The sequence below is a fragment of the Equus przewalskii genome, chromosome 15, assembly GCF_037783145.1.
Source record: "Equus przewalskii isolate Varuska chromosome 15, EquPr2, whole genome shotgun sequence".
Classification (NCBI taxonomy): Eukaryota; Metazoa; Chordata; class Mammalia; order Perissodactyla; family Equidae; genus Equus; species Equus przewalskii.
This window is the reverse complement of record NC_091845.1, coordinates 8322187-8344498: the sequence shown is the minus strand read 5'-3', so window position 1 is coordinate 8344498 and position 22312 is coordinate 8322187. Positions and strand designations below refer to the sequence as shown.

Genomic DNA, 22312 nt, shown 5'->3' with positions numbered 1-22312 from the left:
ATCCTGATTTTTAATGAAGTTTTTCAGAAAGGGGGACTTTCTTTTCACTGGGGTTACTAAGCTGGTGTCTCCATGAGAAGACAGACTGCCTGAGAATCGAAAAAACCATATTTGATAAAGAAACTGAGTCCCGATGACAGCACTTGAGGACCGGGATCTGTAGCCAACAAACCAGGGGACATTTCAGTTACTGAGCCAATTACATTCCTCTTTTTTAAATTGCTTAAGCCAGGTTGAGTTCAGTCTCTCTCACTTGCAACTGCAATATTTGTCACAGTTAGTAACCCTCCATGTCTTTCACATACACACATGCCCAACACATTCTTACAGAGCAAACAGGGGAACCACACTGACTTCTGTCCCTAAGTGCACGTTTACCTACTCGCCTCAAATCTAAGTCCTCATTATTTTTCTGAGTTGTGTTGGGAAGTCACCTTCTACACCACGATCAGTAAGTGGACATTTTAGATGGTCCTAAACGGTTTTGGGTGATAAGTCCAGGTTGACGGAAAAGGTAAAATGTTCATTTAGTAGCTTGGCACAGATTGAACTCCCAGAAACACACACGATACGCACCACTCCCTGGACTTGTGTGCTGGTTCTGGGAAGAGCCTGCTAGAACAAACCTGGTTTTCCCTGTGACTTGCTGGTGCCAAGGACATGTGCGTTGACCACCAACATGATGGGTCAGGAAAGTCTCTCACATTTTACTCAGGTACCTTGGCTACGGGGAAAAAGAAACACTGTGGGTGAAGAGGCAGACTGAAATGCTCTGAGGATGCCTTGTAGGAATGAGGGTGACGTCAGTCAGTCACCAGTTGCTGCTTGCATTCCAGCCGTATATACCACACCACTCCCCATATCCTCGGACATGATGAATTGTGGACATTTTAATCTGTGGGCCTCTGCTGGTTCTGTTCCCTCGGATTAGGATGCCCTTATACACTGCAGAACCCTTGTAAGGCCCAGGTCAAAAGTTAGCTCTCACGTGAACACCTGCTCCTTTAACATTTTGTTTAAGCTGCTATTTTAAATATCAACATTTCTTACCTTGGGTCGATGGGTCACTCAGAACAGGCTTTGGAAGGCCTATCAATGGCCCTGGGTTACCCGGGAAATCTCTGTGTCTGTGCCCATGTACACTACTCTGGAAGGGAGGGTCAGAGCTTCCACCAAATTCTCAAAGAGGTTCTGTGACCCAAAAAAGGGTTCAGAACCACCAATTTCTTATGTGTCTCTCTTATGAGTTCCTTGAGGTCAAGTGTCACATCTTTTCATCTTAGACTCTCCAGCACTAGTCCACAATAGATACTCATAACTGTTGGCAGAAAGCTGTTAGTGACCCATAGAGGCAACATTTTTATAGTCAAAGAAGAGAAAACAGGATGGTTTAATTTGTAGAGTCAAGAGTCATTTGTTGTTGATTACAGTGCTCAACATGCAAATTACATTCGCCTCTTGGTACCGAAACGGCACCCTGCCACTTTCCCGGGAGAGTTAATCCAGAGATTTATTCTGGGGCAACCCTTAACTATGTGTCTGCCAGCAATCACCCTCTTTCCCTTCTTACAGCGGTATGTCAACTCTCTCTTATGCAGAATAACTGGGAAATGGGGCCTTTTGTTCCACCGAGTAGCCATTGACAGCACAGCACCATTGATTCGTCAATGGATTAGATACATTCTGAAGTCCAGATCAAGACCTCGTGTTGTTGAACCCTTCTCTGACGATCCCAAAGGCACGTGAGAATCTGGCAGTGTCTCAGGGCCCTGATGTTCTCTGGGCAGCACTGAGAGCATAGAAGGTTTGCTAAGTCTGTCCTGGCCCCGGGTATTCACTCTGAAGAGTTTATTTGAATCAGGTTTTGACACATTTGCTCTTTGTCATTCTGTAGGCTCAAAATGAACACCACAGGAAATTTCACTTTGCTCATCCATAGTTCCAAAATTTTCAGTAATTGGAAAATGTATTATTTGTATAAAGAAAGTTATAAAAATACTAACGAAAATTAAAGGTAAAACACAGGGTGCTTGGCTCCCAAGAGAACAGGAGTTTACCATGGTCAGAAGACAGGCTGACTGTACATAATAATTAGTTATAACTGATAATGCTTTTTCCAAAGGTTGAATTTTTGCTAAGTTTTATATATAATCACTAGCTTGAGTCTTCCCCCTTTCTCTTTTATTACTAGAGTCGCCAGAAGGAAAATTTAAAACATTTTAAAAATAGCTGTTTCCAGGTAAGTCACCCAGCACACATCCCTCGTATTTCCTCTAGTGTCAAGCGTGAAAGAGAACCCGGCTCAGACAAGAACAATCCTCCTGCACACCCGCCACCAGCTCATGCATCCTCCTTTTTATTCTGAGAGGCTCCAGCTCAAACGGCAGTGACAAGGTTAAGCGCTACTCCGAGGTCCTGACATAGCTAAACCCTGCTTGGTCTTCAAAAAATAGAGGTCTGTAGCTCCTTTTTGAACATGCCTTCGAAGTGGAGGTCCTTGGCCATAAGCTCCTCTTCGACGTCATCTAGTGCCCACTGGTGATCCGTCAGCTCCAACGCTTCCCACTCTGTCTGCAAAGGAAGAGAACACCAGGGCTGTCACCAAGAGCAGCACTGACCTTCAGCGCACACCCACTCCAAGCCACCAGCTGGTTAAGCTATTTACATGGATGGGCTCATTCAAGGCCATGAGGCAGGCGCTGCTATCCGCCCCGTTCATCCCCACCCAACTTACAGACAAGGAGACTAAAGCTAAGGTAGAATAATTTGTTCAAGGCACTGGAGCTGGTAACTAATTACATTTCTCAAAAAGTCTATTAATGCTGACTACTTTTGCCTTCAGTGGGTTTAAAAAACTACTTTATGAAATTTAGGGGCTGGCCCCGTGGCCGAGTGGTTAAGTTCGTGCGCTCCGCTGCAGGCGGCCCAGTGTTTCGTTGGTTTGGATCCTGGGCGCGGACATGGCACTGCTCATCAAACCACGCTGAGGCGGTGTCCCACATGCCACAACTAGAAGGACCCACAACGAAGAATATACAACTATGTACTGGAGGGTTTTGGGGAGAAAAGGGAAAAAATAAAATCTTTAAAAAAAAAAAATTTAATATGTAATACAAACGCCAGCTCATGGGTGTGGGTTTTTTAAAAATATAACTCACATGCCATAAAATTCACCCTTTTAATATGTACAATTTAGTGGTTTTCAGTAGATTCACAAAGATGTGCAACAATCACACTAATTCCAGAACACTTTCATCACCACAAAAAGAAACTCCACATCAAACAGCAGACACTCCCCATGCCCCCGACCCCCAACCCCTGGCAACTACTTCTTTTCTTTCTGTATCTTTGAATTCATCTATTCTGGACACAATGTATGATCTTTTGTTACTGGTTTCTTTCACAATTAGCATGTTTTCAAGGTTCCTCCCTATTGTAGCATGATTCAGTACTTCATTCCTTTTTATAGCTGAATAATATTCCATCTTATACATTCCATTGTCCATACATTATACATATATTCCAAAATGTTACATTTTGTTTATCTCTTCATCAGATGATGCATAGATATTTGGATTGTTACTGCTTTTTCTTTTTTTTTTTGAGGAAGATTAGCCCTGAGCTAACATCTGCCGCCAATCCTCCTCTTTTTGCTGAGGAAGGCTGGCCCTGAGCTAACATCCATCCCCATCTCCCTCTACTTTATATGTGGGACGCCTACCACAGCATGGCTTGATAAGCAGTGCAAAGGTCTGTGCCTGGGATCCAAACAGATGAACCCCAGGCCACTGAAGCAGAATGTGCAAACTTAACTGCTGCGCCACTGGGCCAGCCCCACATTGTTTCTGCTTTTTGACTATTATGAATAGTGCTCTGAACATCCTTATTTTTAAATTTTTATTTATTATTTTTTTATTGGCACCTGAGCTAACATCTGTTGCCAATCTTCTTTTCTTTTTCTTTTTCTTCTTCTTCTCCCCAAAGCTCCCTAGTACATAGTTGTATTTCTAGTAGTAGGTCTTTCTGGTTGTGCTACGTGGGATGCCGCCTCAGCGTGGCCTAACGAGCGGTGCCATGTCTGCGCCCAGGATCCCAACCGGCAAAACCCTGGGTGGCCAAAGCAGAGCGTATGAACCCAACCACTCGGCCACCGGGCTGGCCCCTGAACATTCCTGTCTTAAGTTTTTGTGTGGACATATGTTTCCAGTTCTCTTGGATATTTATCTAAGACTGAAATTGCTGGGTGACATGGTAACTATGTTTAACTTTTTGAGGAAAGGCTAAAAACCACTTTCCAAAGTGGCTGCACCATTACCAGCATGGATGAGGGTTCCAATTTCTCCACACCCTTGTCAACACTTGCTACTGTCCATCTTTTTTATTCTAACTATCTGAGTGGGTATGAAGTAGCATCTCATTGTGGTTTTGATTTGCATTTCTCCAATGGCTACTCCTGTTGAAGATCCTTTCATGTCTGTGCCCAGGATCTGAACCTGCGAACCCCGGGTCAGTGAAGCAGAGCACTCGAACCTAATCAACACGCCACTGGGCTGGCCCCCTGAGTTGTCTTTTTACTGTTGAGGTCTAAGAGTTCTTTATTCTGAATACTAGACCCTTATCAGATATATGATTTGCAAACATTTCCGCAGATTCTGTGGGTTGCCTTTTCACTTTGCGTCCTTTGAAGTACCAAAGTTTCCATTTTGACAAAGTCCCATTCATCTATTTTTCTTTTTGTTGCCTATACTTTTAATGTCATATCTAAAAGTCACTGCCTAATCCAAGGTCACAAATACTTACAGCTATGTTTTCTTCTAAGAGCTTTATAGTTTTAGTTCTTATATTTAGGTCTTTGACCCATTTAAAAATTTTTATTTTTTGAAAAACTGTTTACTTTTCTTATTGTGGTAAGATATATATATAACATAAAATTTGCCACTTTTAACCCCTGTTAAGTATATAGTTCAGTGGCATTAATTATATTCACAATGTTGTAAATCATCACCACGTCTATTTCCAAAATTTTTCATTCTCTGAAACAGAAACTCTGGACCCAGTTAGCAATAAGACTATTCTTTCCCCCACTGAATTGTCTTGGCACCTTTGTCCAAAGTCAATTGATCTTAAATGTATGGGTCTGGGGGCCAGCCCCGTGGCCGAGTGGTTAAGTTTGTGCGCTCCGCTTCGGCAGCCCGGGGTTTCACTGGTTCAGATCCTGGGCGTGGACATGGCACCACTCTTTAGGCCACGGTGAGGTGGCGTCCCCACATGCCACAACTAGAAGGACCCGTAACTAAAAAAAATATACAACTATGTACCGGGGGCTTTGGGGGGAAGAAAAAAAATGTATGAGTTTATTTCTGAGCTCTCAATTCTGTCCCACTGACTATATGTCTATCCTTCTGCCAGTCCCACATAGTCTTGATTACTGTAGCTCTGAAGGTTTTAAAATCAGGAAGTTTGAGTCCTTCAACTTTGTTCTTATTCAACATTATTTGGGCTATTCTGGGTCCCTTGCATTTCCACCCATGAACTTTGGAATCAGCTTGTCAATTTCTGCAAGAAAGGTAGGTGGAATTTTGATGGGGACTGTGTTGAATCTATAGGTCAGTTTGGGAGTGTTGCTATCTTCACAATACTAAGTCTCCCAATCCACAAACACGGATGTCTTTCCATTTATTCAAGTCTTCTTTAATTTCTTTCAGCAATGTTTTGTAATTTTCAGCGTGCAAGTCTTGTATTTCTTCTGTTAAATTTATTCCTAAGTATTTTATTCTTTTTGATATGATTGTAAATGAAACGGTTTTCTTAATTTCATTTTCGGATTTTTTATTATCAGTGTGTAGAAATATAATCGATTTTTGCATATTGACCTTGTATCCTAAAACCTTGCTGAACTAGTCTATGAGCTCTAACAGTTTCTTGTGGATCCCTCAGGACATTCTGTGTGTAAGAGCATGTCATCTGCAAACAGAGATAGTTTTACTTCTTTCTTTCCAATCTGGGCGCCTTTTCTTTTTCTTGCCTAACTATCCTGGCTAGAACATCCAGGACAATGTTGAATAGAAGTGGCAAGAGTGGACATCCTTGTCTTGTTCCTAATCTTAGGGGAAAAGTTTTCAGTATGAGTATGACGTTAGCTGTGGGATTTTCAGATGCCATTCATGAAGATGAACAAGGTCCCTTCTATTTCTAGTTTTTATCATGAAAAATTAGGGAGATTTTGCTGTACAAAAATTATAGTGGATTTTGCAAATTCCAGAATCATTTCATGAAAAAGCTCTAAGTGCTGATTTTTTAAAAATGAAATTTACATATGATGTCTACAGAGTTCAGAAAAGTTCAAAATATTCCAAATGTTTACCTGATTGGACTGTTTTTACAGCTTCATTTACAGTGTGGATTAAATCTGGGTGAGCATTTGAGAACCAGGAAAGTACTAAGAATCTCTAATTTACTTAACAGATGATTCTGCTTCAGGAATAAGAGACACGTAAACTAAAACACATTTTTGCTCAATTTAAATTTAAACGATGGCATCATACATACTACACTCACTTCAGGGAACCCATTTTTTTTTTTAAAGATTTTTAAAAAAAATTTTTCCTTTTTATGCCCAAAGCCCTCCTGTACATAGTTGTGTATTTTCAGTTGTGAGTCCTTCTAGTTGTGGCATGTGGGATGCTGCCTCAGCATGGCCTGATGACCGGTGCCATATCTGCACCCAGCAAGTGCATCTGAACCAACGAGACCCTGGGCCGTGGAAGTGGAGCGCGTGAACTTAAGCACTAGGCCACAGGGCCGGCTCCCAGGGAACCCCTTTTTAAAGAAACTCTGGTAAGGCCTTTCGGAGTTTCAGTGAAACTGGAAGGAGAAGCGAGTGTACCTTGAAAGCTTTGTTGGTGTCTGCGGGCATGGCCATGGCTGCTCCCGTCATCTGCTCCTGCATCATCCGTGATTGGTCAGCAGCTGCAGGTAAGACACACCTACTGAGTGCCAGGGCTCAGCAAGCACACAGTGCCCTTGAGGAAGAACAGTCCTTACACAACACTTAGAGACGCTCACAGTGGATTAGAGAACCATATGACAGATGCACTGACTGGCCCTGTCACACACTGGCTACGTGATCCCAGGAAAGCCACTTTACCTGTTCTGAAAAATGAGGATGATAATCGCAGAACAAAGATAACTAAAGGAAGCACTAAACTTCATTTTAAATTTAAACAACAACAACAACAGTCACAAATTACTGAGCAACTACGGTATGCCAGGTACTTCACTAAGGGCTTTACGTATTCTCCCTCATCCAGTCCTAACAACAAACCCTCAAGTTAATTATAAAGGTCCCTATTTTACAGATAAGCCAACAGAGGATTAGACTGGTTAAGTAACTTGCCCAAGGCCCCAGGCATTAAGTAAGAGAGCCAGGCTTGGTACTGGCAAGAACTCCAGTCAATGAACTGATAAACCAGGTCTTCTTTCAGCTTCAGGTTTACAGGCTTACATGGCTGGTGCTGGTCCCACACAGGAGGGTATCAGATTTGGGGGATACTGTCCCCGTGATTGCCGACGAGAATGCAGAACTGCGGTTTGCCTCTGGAATTTGTGTGTGTGTACGTGTATGAGGAAGACTGTTGCTGAGCTAACATCTGTGCCAATCCTCCTCTACTTTGTATGTGGGATGCTGCCACAGCGTGGCTGGACAAGTGGTGCTGGGTCCACGCCTGGGATCTGAACCTGTGAACTCTGGGCCGCAGAAGCGGAATGTGCAAACTTAACTACTACATCACCGGGCCGGCCCCAACCCTGGAATTTTTAAGACTCTTTCGGAATACTTCAGAAACTTAAGAACAAGTTTAAGGAATGAAGCTTTGTATTTGATTATGCTACCAAACAGCACAGCCTACATGATTCTTCTGGCCCTGGCATGGATGATTCATTTATCAAAGCATTTGCTTATTAAACCTGATGTGCTTCTTACCATTATCTTGGCCAAGAATCAGAGAGTAAATGCTCCGAAGCCCAAAGACATTGAGGAAGTACCAGGATGCTGAACTCACCCTAGCAAAGCACAAGTGAAACAATATAGGTAGTTATTTCAGAATTAATGTAGTGCATGCCTTTCTACCACCGAAAATTGTTCAGAGTACGTAAAGAAATCACCTGGGGTAGGCTATATTCATCCAAAGCACAACCAAAGAAGAAATGCAAGTTATGAAAGCAGTCTTACAAATAGTTACAGCTCTCAGCAGGCAAGCTGCTACTTCCACATATGCAATAAAGTCTTCTGCATTCGGGAGCAGGAACCGAACTCACGACTGGTGTGCTCCATTTCATCAGGGAAGGTAAGCTTTGTTTAATTTTCTTTTCTACATGAGTTTTCAAGCCATTTATTATTTTTAATTATAAAAACAACAGATACTTGTTATACAGAGTAAATGCAAACAATACAGAAGTACGTAAAATAACGATTGAAAGAGGCCTCCTCTCCTGAATCCCATTCTCTAAAGGAAGTCACAAGAGGTGGTGAGCTGCAGACTTACAACTAAGGATAGGAGGCGGCTTGCAGGAAACAGCTGCCCACTGCGGACGGCAGCTACTGGGAAAGCCATTCCAAGTTTTGAACTTTATCACCGAAGCTTTCCTTAGTTTAGGTTTCTCATCTTACCCCCAGAAAATAAACATGCTTGCAAATAATAAAAACTAAGAGTATGAGAAATGATACAGGAAAGAAATCTACGCTTCATTCTAATATTTGGGTCACACAACTGGGGTCTATTCTGGTTAGTCCCACAGGTTGCAGGGAAGTAAATGACCTATCTGTAGGTAACGTTGCAGATCTGTGTCTAACAGTAACCTAGCTGTATACCTAGGCTCCAGTCTCCTTCGTCCACATGAGCGTGTCAGTCACATACCTGCCCAGATGACGAGAAAAGATAAAAAAGCTTTTCTCCAGCCCATGAAGTTTTTGTTTAGCCCAAACGAGCCTGGAAGGTCAAGGTTTCATCGAGTCATGCTACTCATACAAAGCCCAGCTCTTCTCCTCTAGCTGAAGTGTGCAGAGTCAAGAGTCTCCCAGCATCTGGTCTGTCCTGCCCCCGCTTACAGCCAGAGACTGCTGTGCTCAGTCTATGGAGTGAGAAAGATTCCCACTGGTGGTCCTCCTGTCTGGCTTCTTTTTCATGCCAGTCTCTGGGAAGCCATAGACAAAACAGTCTGGAGAGACCACATGAAGAAGCGCTACTGGGTTCCAGATGCTGTAGCAGTGTTCTAAGAACTTTTCAGACTGAGTTTTATTACTCTGCTCTAAAAAATAAAATGGTAAATTTATTTTATTTGGATTTGGACAGATTTTGTGGTCAAATCTCAATCCCTCCACTTCAAACGGTTGCTATGAGGACAAAATAAGATAATATATGGAAAACACCTAGCACAGTGACTGGTACCAAAGAAAAGGATTCATGTTATTATTGGCAGTAATGTATTTTGGAAAAAAAAAATACAAACATCCATTCCCACAAGCTCCAGGTATTGCTAAAAGGTGCGCCTTGGCGAGAGTCCCTGGCTTTATCTTTTAACTTTTCTGGGGTGGACACATCTACTCCCAAGCCCCAAAAAGCTAGAGAAAAGAGGCTGACACATTCTCTCCTTTTGGAAGACCCATACAAAAGTTGTCATAATCCACCTGGCATTTTGAGTGGAGTTTCAATGAGAAAAACTCCAAAAACCTATTACAGTGAAGTATGCAAACTGGAAATCCTGTTCTTTAAGAGACATTGGTTTTAGATTTTGGTTTGCTCTTATGAAACAAAAGGAAGTCCTTACCAGGATGCATCTAACGTGAGAAGTTCGATTCCTTGCTGTAGCATAGGCTTAAAACGGAGGGTCAGTGGAAACGGGACCTTGGCTGCAGAGAAGAAGGAAAAAGCTCACAATCACTCCTAGCTTCTTTACTTTTAGAAAAGTTTAAATGTAAATGCGCACTTTCTTTCCCTGAGGAGGTGGGAACTCTGTACATACAGACTTTGGAAAATGATTTGCAGAAGGGAATTTGTGTCAATTTCTGAAGAAATATCAGTCAAATGCAACTCTACTATAGAACCTTGAACAACTCCAGCTTCTCTATTGCTTAAGAAGCAGAGACTCAAACTGAGCTGTGACCTAAAATTTGAAAATAAACTTGCACCAATCTGTTAAACCCAAGTGGAATATATACACAGAGAACCATATTACTAAGAAACCAAACTGATTCAAACCAAATCAAAACAACTTAAACAAATAGACAAACGACTTACCCCGATACCTAGGAAATGAAGTCAAAATAGAAATAGGCCTCCCCTCACCCTACTCATCTAGAACACCAAATTAGTTTTAGATACAAACTAGCAAGTCACTCATTTGAGTACCTATTAGTAAAAAAGCATCCTTATCATGAAATTACAATCAGTTTGGGATAAGGGCCATCCAATCATAGCATACTAAATTCTTTTGTTCAAAGAACGGTATCAGTTTCCACTAGAGAACAGAGGACCTAAGATATTAGTGTCTTATAGCAGCACCTGGATTTCTGTGAACAGGGACACAGGAAAGGATCAGAGATGAAGTCAACCTGAAGTCTTCGGGGTCTGCAACTTACTTGTGACAAAGCCTGAAAATGTCATGTTGATCCATCCACCAATAAGAATCATAGGGAGGACATTTGTTACATTGCCTTTCATCATGTCTGTGAGCATAGTGGGATCTAAGACAAAAACAGAAGAGATCACCACATTTTACCACTGTTGGCAGGGACTTCCTGCTGATTTTTTGTAAATTTTTTATTTATTTGATAATTAAAGTAATATAAGTTCATTGTAAAAAATTCGAGTGACAGAGAAACACAGGATGTAGACAGTTCCTCTGAGCCCACTCTCTAAACACTTTTAATTGTTTGCTGCATATCCTTCCATCTTTTTATATATAAATATACATACATGCCTATACGTGTATATACATATATATACACAAAATAGTTTCTATATATACACAATGAAGGGATACTATATTTACTGTTCTGCTTAATTTACAAAAATTACTATACTGTGAATGGCATTTCCACACTGGCATAATATCGCTCTTATTATTTTCGATGTCTGCATAGGAGTCCACTGTGTGGTCACACTCACCACTTCTGGGTGGACCTGCAGATTGTTTCCAATTTTTTTTTGCCAATAAACAATGCTGCCAACAACTATCTTGTACATAAATCTGCATGTTTATGTAAGTGTTTCTGTAAGAGAAACTCTTAGAAGATTTTCTGGGTCACGGGGTTTGAACGTTTAAAATTGACAGATACTGTGAGACTGTCTTGACAACAGTGAAAGGGCCTAACTTCCCACGACCTTGACAGCAGTGCCTTTGGTTAAGCTTTCCATTCTCTGCCAGTTTAATGGGCTAAAAAGGACATCTTGTTTTAATTTGCATTCCATGGATTTTAGTGAAGTCAAGTATCTTTTCATATATTTACTGGTCTTTTGTTTCTTCTAGGTTTTCTAAAAGACTTAGTAAAATCAATTCCAGTACCTTCTGTCTGGGTTTAAAATAGCTGGTTATCCCACCTAGAGAAATGGGTACTAAAATGAGAGGACAGTCAACACAGAATAATAAATTATTTCATGTTATTTAAAGATGCTGTATTTTTCACACGACTGGGATCAGTGGAAGTAAGAAATCGTTAAGAGCAGAACTTGTCGGGTGGGCCAAGCAATCTGTGTGACAAGGAAATGCCTGATCTGGGGAGGCAGTGAGAGCTCCCCCGCATCAGGCAGAAGCTGGGGGCCATCCATCAGCAACAGGACGCAGGCTCTGGGTGGAGCTGGGACTGGAGGGCTCTTCCAGCCGTGCTCCATAGAGCCTTGGACCCTGAGGAACAGCAAAGGGGAGTGGCCTAAGGACAATGGCTCTGGCCTCCCCAGCCCCTCAGCCCAGGGCTCTTTTTAAAAATACACTTGAAACATTGGGGTCCCGAGAAGATATGTCTGAAAAACAGAACTCCACTTCCGTAGATCCCTGTACTAGACAGATGATCTCTGAGGTCCCAGGGGTTGCTCTCTTCTACAGTTTAACACTTAAATAAAACAACATCCCCCCTGCCTCCCTTTCCCCCAACTCATGTTAAAAATCTTCTTCAAAGATGAGAGAAGGGAATAAACATACCAGTCATAGGAGAAGGAGGCACTACCTTCCTTTTAGTTTTTTTGAAAAATCCATCCTCTGGGTTGTTGAAGTAGTATTTTCGTGTCAAGAAAGACTAGTAGAAAAAAGAGCTTTTTAAGTCTTAAAATTGTGACATAGCAAATTGTCAAATTATTCCCCAGAGGCTTAGTCAGACGGCCCTTGGAATATGCTGTTACACTCAGAGCTGGCAGCCTACTTGGCAGTCAACCTGACACTTTAGCTGAGTCACATTTAAAAACAATTTCCTAAGAAGGTCGGAGTCACAATGACAGCAAACACCACCAGGCCACAGCTTAATTACCGACTTTGCCAGCCTTCAGCTTTCCCCAAAGAGTCCCCTTATAAAACACTCAGCTATCTACTGCCCTCAACAGTGAATCGTGGAGCTTTTAATAAAAGATAAATGAGTACCTGTTTGGGAATGTATTTTCCATTTTCCCTGAGGACTCTGCTTCGAATTAGGACTTGACTGAAAAATACAACCAAGACAATGAGATTTTTAAAAGTGAAACACTAGAAGAAAGAGAATAAGGTAGAAGACCTATTTAAATACAAGAGAGGGCCTATTTGGCCACAGCTCTGTGTGGAAACTTTTCACACAACACAAGTATCCTTAAAATCAACACAATACATTTAACCCAATGATCAAGTTTTCAAAAGAGCATTTTTCCAAAGTGACTGCGTTTCTGAACAAAGATGTCTGAAGAAGGCACATTTGGCACGTTACACTCAGCCTTTTCTTACTTTATGATGAGCTAAGAAGGAACATTCTCTGAGTGAAAGAGTAGCAGTTGGATGCTACTCAGAAGATTTGGGGGCCGGAGGAGGGAGGAAGGGTGAGGACAAAGAAGGAACTTTTTAAAGTCCACAGAGAAATGAGTAGAGGACTTGACAGGGTTCTGATCTGACAGAAACAAATAGAAATTCCACCCAGGACTGAGACTCTTAGTAAGCTCTCAACAAACACTTACTGAATTAATAAATGAAATTATTCGGTGATATTTGAACATAACTAATCATTAAAGATAACAGAGTGCAATACAACAAGTGGGTGGTGTTAAGATACAAATACCAAACAATAGAAATCAAAATACTAATTTTTTCTAGGTTTTAAAAAGTTGTTTTAATGGTGGTGGGGGGGAACCCTTAAGTTAATCCTTCTTGAAGAGTGAAGGGAAAAAAAAACCAGACAGAAATGAACACGAGAACATTGTGTTCACTTTCTCTCTGCTCCTCGGTACAAACCACCTGCTCTAGGCAGTGAGTCCACACCCCAGGGTCCCCCTGTCACCTGACGCACATTCCAGCTTCTCCACACCTGGAAGGCTCTGGTGCCCGTCTCCTTCACCAATTCTACCCCGAATGCCTTAACACCTTCTCCATGAAACACGTCATGGAGTTTCCACGAAGAGAAATTCCACCGATGCCTGGTGCCCTCGTGGAATTCTCTCTGGTCTTCCTCCTCTTGACCTCATTATACTGTACAGTTGACTTCTCTATACACAGCCCTGGAGAGGTGACATGTAATATGTTCCTTACACTGGGAGCTAGTTTAAAGCTACTAAAAGTGTGGCCTGTGTACTAGTGCTGGTCTGTGATGAGAGAAGTACAGACATTAAGAGTAAGGGTTTAGAAACCTTTATAGTAATTTCACATTGTCAGAACACCCATATGCGTGATCAAAATATTTCACAAAAGCATCAATGTGCTATAGATTGAAAATTAAAAAACAAAAAAATTGGTCCTTCACCACCGACTGTTTAAGCAGCACTGGGTCTAGAATAATGGGGAAAAATTTAAGCTCTGGAGTTGGACAGATGGGTTCAAATGCTGGCTCTGCCACTTATTAGGTATGTGATCTTGGGCAACTCATTTAAATCCCCTAAGCCTCCACTCATGTTCTGTACAATAACAGATTTATTCTCATCGAACAAATACTTCTTGAGCTTCTGAGAGCTGTGTTAAGTGATATGAACAACAGTGATCAAAAAGGAAGTATCTCATGAAGGTTAAAATCTAGTCGGGGAGAAAGACATTAATCAAAGAACCACAGGAATAAACGTGAAATTCACCTGTTATGTCCTAGGAAGGAGCGAGGGATGGTATGAACGACAGGAGTGTGTAAAAGGGGATTTAACCAAGTCCGGGAAGTCAAGGTCTTACAGAAAGCTTTGCTGAGGATGTATGATTAAGTTAGAATCTTAAGGATGGGGTTGGCCTGGGGGCGCAGGGGTTAAGTGCGCATGTTGTGCTTCAGTGGCCTGGGGTTCGCCGGTTTGGATCCCGGGTGCGGACATGGCACCGCTTGGCAAAGCCATGCTGTGGTAGGTGTCCCACATATAAAGGAGAGGAAGATGGGCACGGATGTTAGCTCAGGGCCAGTCTTCCTCAGCAAAAAGAGGAGGATGGTGTCCCACATATAAAGGAGAGGAAGATGGGCACGATGTTAGCTCAGGGCTAATCTTCTTCTTCTTCAAAAAAAAAGAATCTTAAGGATGAGTAGAGATTACTCACATGGCAATGTGCTGGAGGGAACGGCATGGGCAAAAGCTCTATGGCAGGAATAAGCACTGCGTCTCTGAAGACCCAAGAAAGGCCATACGGCGGAAAGAAGGAGAGCTATGGAAAATGTGGTGAAAACAAGGCGTGAGAGGTGGGCAAGAGCCAGACTCTACAAGGCCATGTGGCTCTCACTGTATTTTTTTTTAATTGTGATAAAAGACATAACATAAAATTTACTATGTTACCATATTTAAGTGTACAGTTCAGTTGTATTAAGTATATTCACCTTGTTGTGAAATAGATCTCCAGAACTGTTCATCTGGTAAATCTCAAACTCCCTATCCACTGAACAATAAATGACTCCCCTTTTTCCCTCTTCTCCCTGCCCCTGGTAACCACCATTCTATTTTCTGTTTCTACGAATTGGACTAGTTTAGATACCTCACATAAGTGGAATCATACAGTTATGATCTTGTCTGGTTTATTTCATTTAGTATGTCCTTAAGTTTCATCTATGTTGTAGCATGTGACAGGACTTCCTTCCCTTTTAAGGTTCCATTGTATTTTAATGTTTATCTTAAGAGCGAAAGGGAAAGGAAAGGGAAACCCTCTTGGTGTGAATGTGAATTGGTGCATCCATTACAGAAAACAGTATAAAGGTTCCTCAAAAGATTAAAAATAGAACTACCATATGATTCAGCAATCCCACTTCTGGGTATATATCTGCAGGAAATGAAATCAGTCTCAAAGAGACATCTGCACCCCCATGTTCATCGCAGCATTATTCACAATAGCCAAGACATGGAAACAACCTAAGTGCCCACTGACAGATGAACGGATACAGAGGACATGGTGTATATATATGCAATGGAATATTATTCAGCCACGAGGAAGAAGGAAATCCTGCCACTTGCAACAATATGGATGAATCTAGAGGACATTATACCAAGTAAAATTAGCCAGAGAGAGAAAGACAAACACTGTATGATCTCACTTATATGTGGAATCTAAAAAAAAAAAGAAAAAGGCAAACTCATAGAAACAGAAAGTAGAATGGGAGTTACTAGGGGACGGGGGAGATGCTGGTCAAAGGGCACAAGTCTTCAGTGATAAGATGAGTAAGCTCTGGGGATTTAACGTACAGAATGACGACTACAGTTAATAAAGCTGGGGAGTGTACTTGCAATTTGCTAAGAGAGTAAACCTTAAGTGTTCTCATCACCAAAAAAAAGGTAACTATGTGAGGTGATGTATGTGTTAATTAGCTGGATTGTGGTATACAATTTACAGAGTATACATATGTCAAATCATCATGTTATACACTTCATTTAGCCATTATAAAAAGGACTGAAATTATGACACATGCTACAACATGGATGAACCTTGAAAACCTTATGGTAAGTGAAATGAGGCAGACATAAAAGGACAAATATTGTAAGATTCCACTTACATGATGTCCCTAGAGTAGTCAAATTCAGACAGAAAGTGGGGTGGAGGGGCTGCAGGGAGAAGGGAATGGGGAGTTACTGTTTAAAAGGTTCAGAGTTTCTGTCTGGGATGATCAAAATACTATCTAAGTAGATAGTAGTGATGGTGGCAAAACAGTGTGAATGTACTCAATGCCACTGAATTTGTACACTCAAAAACAGATAAAATGGTAAATTTTATGATATGCATATTTTATCACAATTTAAAAAAAAAGAGCCAAAGAGAAATACTGAAGGATTTTAAGGTGAGTTCTTCATATATTTTATCTCATTTAAAGTAAGTAGCACTGTACTTGGCACATCCTAAGCACTACATTAATGGTATCTATTATTTTCCTTTCGTATGTTTTATCGCTTGGACCAAAACTCCCTGAGCGTAGGGTCTTGACCTTGTCTCGTTTTGTACCCTACAGCATATGGCATTGTGGTGGGTCATCAGTAGAAACTTGTTCACTGTAGATAATCTGGGACTTCTACAGGCACTGCAATCAACAGAAATCCAGCTGGATCTCCTATACTTGCTACATTGCTGAGCAATTTTGTAGAATTGGGGTTGAGAACCACGACCTCGAGGCATTTCAATCCTGAATCAAGGCAAGCTTAATTTATCCTGTATAGTCTAAACACTTAGTTTCCTAAACTGAAATCCACAGATGTATTCAGGGGTCTACAGGTTCTACAAGGAATTTTTAATCTTGCATTTTCATTTCCATTAATACCTAAAAATAAGTCGTCATACTGGTTATAAAGATAAAGCTTCTCTTTTGCAGTGGTGATTTGCAACTGAAAGACGTTTTCTTAAAATAAAACTTTAGTTTTTAAAGTCAGTATTTCTCAAACTGGAGTTCCATATTCTTAAAGACCTGTGTTTGCTCTTTTCCTTTCCAAAGAGTAGGTATATTCCTCAAGCTTGAGAACCACTGTTTACACATGTTCTATCCCCAAATATGGTCTAATATATTTTATTTATGTATTCTTTAGTTTGGGTTTAATACATTTTAGAAAAATTTTAGTTTAAGTTTTGAGTAAAAGCTTAATAACTCATGAAACCAAATGTCCCATTTTGTGATCATTCAGGCTAATGAAAACTTAAACTGTCCAGTCAGCCCTCTGCATCTGCGGGTTCCACATCCGCAGATTCAACCAACCTCGGATGGAAAGGCCTATGATGGTTGTGTCTGTATGGAACATGTACAGACTATTTTTTTTGGTCATTATTCCCCAAACAATACAGTATAACAACTATTTACATAGTATTTGCATTGTATTAGGCATTACAAGTAATCTAGAGATGATTTAAAGTACATGGGAGGACATGTGCAGGTTATATGCAAATACTATGCCATTTTATACAAGGGACTTGAGCATCCTCGGATTTTGGTATCTGTGGGTGTGTGTGTCTGTGTCCTGGAACCCATCCTCCAGGGATATGGAGGGAAGACTGTATTTAGAGAAATGTTTTGCAACTAAAAAACGTCTTTTGCCTTGGACTTTGGCCAGCTCAGAATCATGTGCTCAGCATTCTACCCCAGCTCAGAAGATGACCTGGTGGGGTACAGTCACACCATGTCAGAGCTGGCATGATCCAACCACCTCACTTAAGGGATGGAGCATTTATGGCCAGGGATGCTGAGTTTTCTGTAAAGCAGTGGTTCTCCATGGAGGTGGTACTGCCCTCTAGGGGGCCCCAAGAAAATCTGTGGAACTTTTTTGATTGCCTAAATGATGGGCTGGAGAGCAAAGAGCACAAACTGTCATTTGTTAGGGGTTAAGGGACGCTAAGGATCCTACAAGGCTGGGGACAGCTGGGCAACACAAAGAACTGTGCCATGCCTCACACTACTTTTGAATATCTCACCAAATCATTTTTAACCATCTGAGTCTCAAACCTAATTCCACTTTTTGTGGAGGAGGGGATGATGATTTTTATATATACTAAACTTCCTAGTATGCAACTACTGAGTAAACATAGGGAAACCTGGACTTTGTTTTGTTCAGAACTTTATTAAGAGTAGTTCACCATTTAGGAAAGTGACATCTAAGACAGCACTGCCTTCTGCGGTATCGAAGCAGTTACCACAATGTATCAGCCTACAATAGAACCTGTCCCAGTTATGGCAATTTTATAGCCAGGGGCATGCATCTGACTTCTGCATTACACCTTCTAGGACCTTTGTGCACAAGCACTTATGAAATATAAATTAAAGTATTTTCCTTTTATTTCTCCTGATTGTTACAATTAGAACATTATGTCGCCTTTTTTTTTTTTTAAATATTCTTGTATGTAGATTGCAGGAACTGTGAATTCCATTTTAGGTTAGAAAAGGGAGCTTGGGGGTGGATGTCGTTCAGAACCATCACTCTGAAATTACAGAGTGAACCATGAGTAGAAAACTGTGTCAGAGAATCTATGACAGCAGGAATCCTGGTCAAGAAAACTGAACTTGGGAGTTCAACTGTAAAAATGTGTTCAGGATTATCTCAATGCTATTTGAGGATAAAATGAGAACAACTTATTGGTGTCAATAAATAAATAAATGCTGAATGTCTGAGCTCTCTCCACTTTGCATCTTTCTACAGCCTTCTTTTCTGTGATGAACTGATTTCTTAAGGTTATCTCCAAGAGGCTGCTTCTGATCAGTTCGAAAACTGATGCCATGGAAAAATAATTGAAGTGGCTGCTGTGGTGGACTAGAAAGAGCTCCAGACTTGGGAACCAGAACACTGGGCTGAAGTCCTGAAACTCACCAGGTGTGATCATGGAACTTCTTAAGCCTGTTTTTATAAAATGGGACAACAGCATCTACCTCAGAGTTGCTTTGAATTTTAAATAAGTTGATGAATCTAACTGCTTGGCAGAGTGCCTGGCATAGAATAAGTACTTAATAAATGTTGGTTTATTATTATTACTCTCAGCATAATTGGGAAGCACAATTGGAAATGATAAAGCAGTGCTTCCCAAACTTCAGTATTCTTATTCCGTGGTTATGATTTTTGTCTTATTCACCTAGTACTTGTACAATTAAAAACTTAGTATCTCAGGGACCAGCCCCATGGCTGAGTGGTTACGTTCACCCGCTCTGCTTCAGCGGCCTAGGGTTTTGCTGGTTTGGATCCCAGGTGCGGACATGGCACCGCTCGTCAGACCACATTGAGGCGGTGTCCCACATGCCACAACTAGAAGGACCCACAACTAAAAATACACAACTATGTGCTGGGGGGGGTTGGGGAGAAAAAAGCAGAAAAAAAAGAAGAAGATTGGCAACAGTTGTTAGCTCAGGTGCAAATCTTAAAAAAAAAACTTAGTATTTCTTATATTTCAACTTTTTCTGCTTATATAAGCTTTAAAAGAAACCTTTAAATTACCAGCAAATGGAAAACCACTATTACTTGCCATAAGTAGAAAGTAACTGTTATAATGAATACAATAAAAACAAAACAACCTTACTAAATTTTAGCTAGATACTGTTGCCAGTGGATAGTTCTGAACCTGAGACTTGCTCTTTGTTAAAATGGGAGATTAATAAATGACAGGGAAGTGTTAGAGACATATTAGCATTTATCTGAGATGGTCTTTGAAAATAATTGGAATGATTGAGGGAAAACTGTATTTTATTTACGGCGGGGACAGACGTCTAGATACCACCTAAAACCGTCTCAAATTACCTCTCCATAGATAAATACTTTAATGAAGCACAGGAGGAAGAAGTTGCCTCCACTTCAGGAGGGAAAATGATAATTACAACCCCTCACATCTCTATAGTAGTTTTACTTTTGCAAAGCACTTGGTTACTTAGTATCTCATCTGGCCACCATATAAGTTTGGTAAAAGAGTATAATCACACCCACCTTATCTATAGTTCATTGATAAATCCATCGATGGTTGGCGACTAGCCTAACAATATTAACAGCAACCTGTTTTTGAGCATTTAATACGTCCCAAGCCCTGTGCTAAAGGTTTTACAGACATCGTCTAAAATTTAATCCTCTTGCTTGATCTATGAGGCATGTCCTGTCATCATCCTCCTTTTACAGATGACGAAAGTGAAACACAGAGGTAACTCGGCCAAGGTTACCCAGTTCGCGATGCGAACCCGGGTAAACTAACATAACCCCCTACACTTTCCTGACCAAGGTCACGGGGGACTGAGGTCGTTAGAGAGGGGAGGGCGCTGACCTGTCGGAGACTTGTTCCTGGGTGAGCTTCTTGTCGCTCTGAAGCAGGATGGATACGTAGTGGCGGATCATGCCCACGAAAAAGGTGATGATAACGATGGGCAGGACCACCCAGAGGCGGATGTTAGAGTCGAGCAGCAGCTCTGGCCCTGCCATCTTCACAGAACGCCGGCTCCCGTGCAGGTGTAGCCGGGTTTCTCTTCGGGGCGCCGGAGCTCCTCTTCGAGTTCGCCTCTGGGCCTTCTCACTCCCCTCAGTCTGGCTAGCCCCGGATCCCACAGCACCCTAGGCCCTTGCGCACTGCCACCAGTCGGGCCCCCCGGCCGCCCACTTCCGGCGCGGAAGGTTGACGGCACGGCGCGCCTCGATGACGTCAGCGCGACGTCGCGCCGGGCGGGAAAGTCGAAAACAGGGGGCGGCGACGGCTTCTGGGCGGGTGAGTTGAGTAGCGGTCGTCGTCGGTCGAGGCCCCGCGCCACTGTGGCCTTGTCTCTAGGCCGCGGCCAAGCCCGGGCTTTCTCTCTGGGCCTCCGCGCCCCGGACCTCGGCTGCCTCATCTGTCCTGTCGTGGAATAATCCCCAGGTACCTCCCTGCGTCGTTAAAATGCCGGAACGAGAAGGGCTTTTACTTCTGACGCCCTCCCGGATGACGGGGTCCGGGCGGCCGGCCCCACCTCCCGTCTCTCAGGCTTCTCTGGCAGCGAGACGATATGGCACGTGTTCAGGGCGTGTGCCCTCAAGTCACACTGCCCTGACTTGCCTTAGTTTTCCCGTCTGCAGAGTGGCTGATACTGGTTATAGGTATTAAACGAGACAGCGAATAAGAAACTCTCAGCATGGTGCCTGGTACATAGTAAAGGTTAGCCGTTCTTGGAAGCCGTTGTTATAATCAAGAGTCAGTGTAGGCGGTAGTTAGTGCGGATTCTGGACCCCGACTGTCGCAGTTGGAATCCCAGCCCTGCCGCTGCATAGGAGGATAATAAGGGTACCTACGTCACAAAGCTTTGTGAAGAATAAGCGAAGTGTGGAGTGTGGAGCACTTAAAATAGTTCTCGTTAGCTCTTAGTATTTCCCTGCCTGCCGGCCATTCCCGTTTAAGCGAATATTCTCGGGATTCTGTCTATGCCAGGGACTTGCTGGGCGCTGGGGATGCGGAGATAAATGAGACTGAGTGCCTGCTCTCAAGGAGCCCCAGTCTAGTGTGATGTGGTCGGGGCTCCTGGAGAAACTCTGGAGCAGGGAAGCTGGAGCAGCAAACTCCCGTGGGGACAGGAGGGACGTTTTTCAGGGAAGATGACATTTGCCTGTCTTTAAGGATGACTGGTCGTTTCCAGGCAGATAAGAGCATTTCAGGGGAAAGGAACACCTTGTGCAAAAGCGCTGGGACCGGGAAGGTTCTGGTTTGCGAGACAGACTGGAAGGTCCTGTGGCTCGGGCCCTCCCCTGCCTCCGCAGCCTCCTGTCTAACTCTACAAGTTCCTTCCGGTTCAGTGTTGAGTTTTTCTCTGCCTGGACTCGTACCTCTTCTGCTGGCTAACTCCTATTTCAACCCTCATGTCCCTGCTTAAAAGTCACCTTCCCAAAGAGATTGTTCCTGAGAAATTGTCCCTGCTTTTCTTCATCACCCCCACCCCCGCCTAGATTAAAGCTCCTTTTGAGCCTGCCTAGCACTCTGTGCTTTTCCTTTATAGCACTTACACAAATGTAGTTAAATAACTATATCAAGACTAGTTGCTATACTGTAAGCTCCCTGAGGGCAGGAGTCGTGTCTGGTTCATAGTTGTAACCCCAGCACCTAGCACAGTCCCTAAGGTATAGTATTGGATTAACGAATTAAAGGAGAGGTAGCTTGGGGCTAGATGGTAAAGGATCTTGAGTGTCAGACAGAGAACTGTGGGTTTTATCCTTCAGCAGGAGAAAGTGGTCTGGCT

The 22312-nt window shown here is 42.3% G+C and overlaps 2 protein-coding genes across 12 annotated transcripts in view; one reads left to right on the top strand and one right to left on the bottom strand.

The window, feature by feature from the left end:
* Nucleotides 1-1357: 1357 nt before the first annotated feature.
* Nucleotides 1358-20742, bottom strand: EMC3 (ER membrane protein complex subunit 3). Its single transcript, XM_070576536.1, has 8 exons — nt 20383-20742; nt 12628-12685; nt 12196-12289; nt 10637-10741; nt 9826-9907; nt 7982-8061; nt 6887-6969; nt 1358-2571 (listed from the first exon to the last, which is right to left on the bottom strand). Exons 1-8 carry the CDS (start codon nt 20535-20537, stop codon nt 2443-2445), a joined length of 786 nt encoding a protein of 261 aa, XP_070432637.1. The 5' UTR covers nt 20538-20742; the 3' UTR covers nt 1358-2442.
* Nucleotides 20698-22312, top strand: part of FANCD2 (FA complementation group D2) — a 47791-nt gene continuing 46176 nt past the window's right edge. For 6 of the 11 annotated variants that reach the window (XM_070576526.1, XM_070576529.1, XM_070576531.1 and 3 more), the window contains exon 1: nt 20825-20964. The gene's annotated coding sequence lies outside the window, so the exon portion shown is untranslated. Of the gene's footprint in view, nt 20965-22312 lie in introns of all 11 variants that reach the window. The other 5 variants (XM_070576530.1, XM_070576523.1, XM_070576527.1 and 2 more) reach the window with 4 other exon arrangements.

What these genes read in the sequence shown, in the direction of transcription:
- EMC3 (XM_070576536.1), bottom strand. Translation starts at nt 20,537, where the DNA reads ATGGCAGGGCCAGAGCTGCTGCTCGACTCTAACATCCGCCTCTGGGTG. An exon ending in GCCTCCTTCTCCTATGACTG is followed by an intron (nt 10,742 to 12,195) that starts GTATGTTTATTC and finishes TTTTTGTCTTAG; the next exon opens with ATCCCACTATGCTCACAGAC. An exon ending in CTCACGTTAGATGCATCCTG is followed by an intron (nt 8,062 to 9,825) that starts GTAAGGACTTCC and finishes GTGCTTTGCTAG; the next exon opens with GGTGAGTTCAGCATCCTGGT.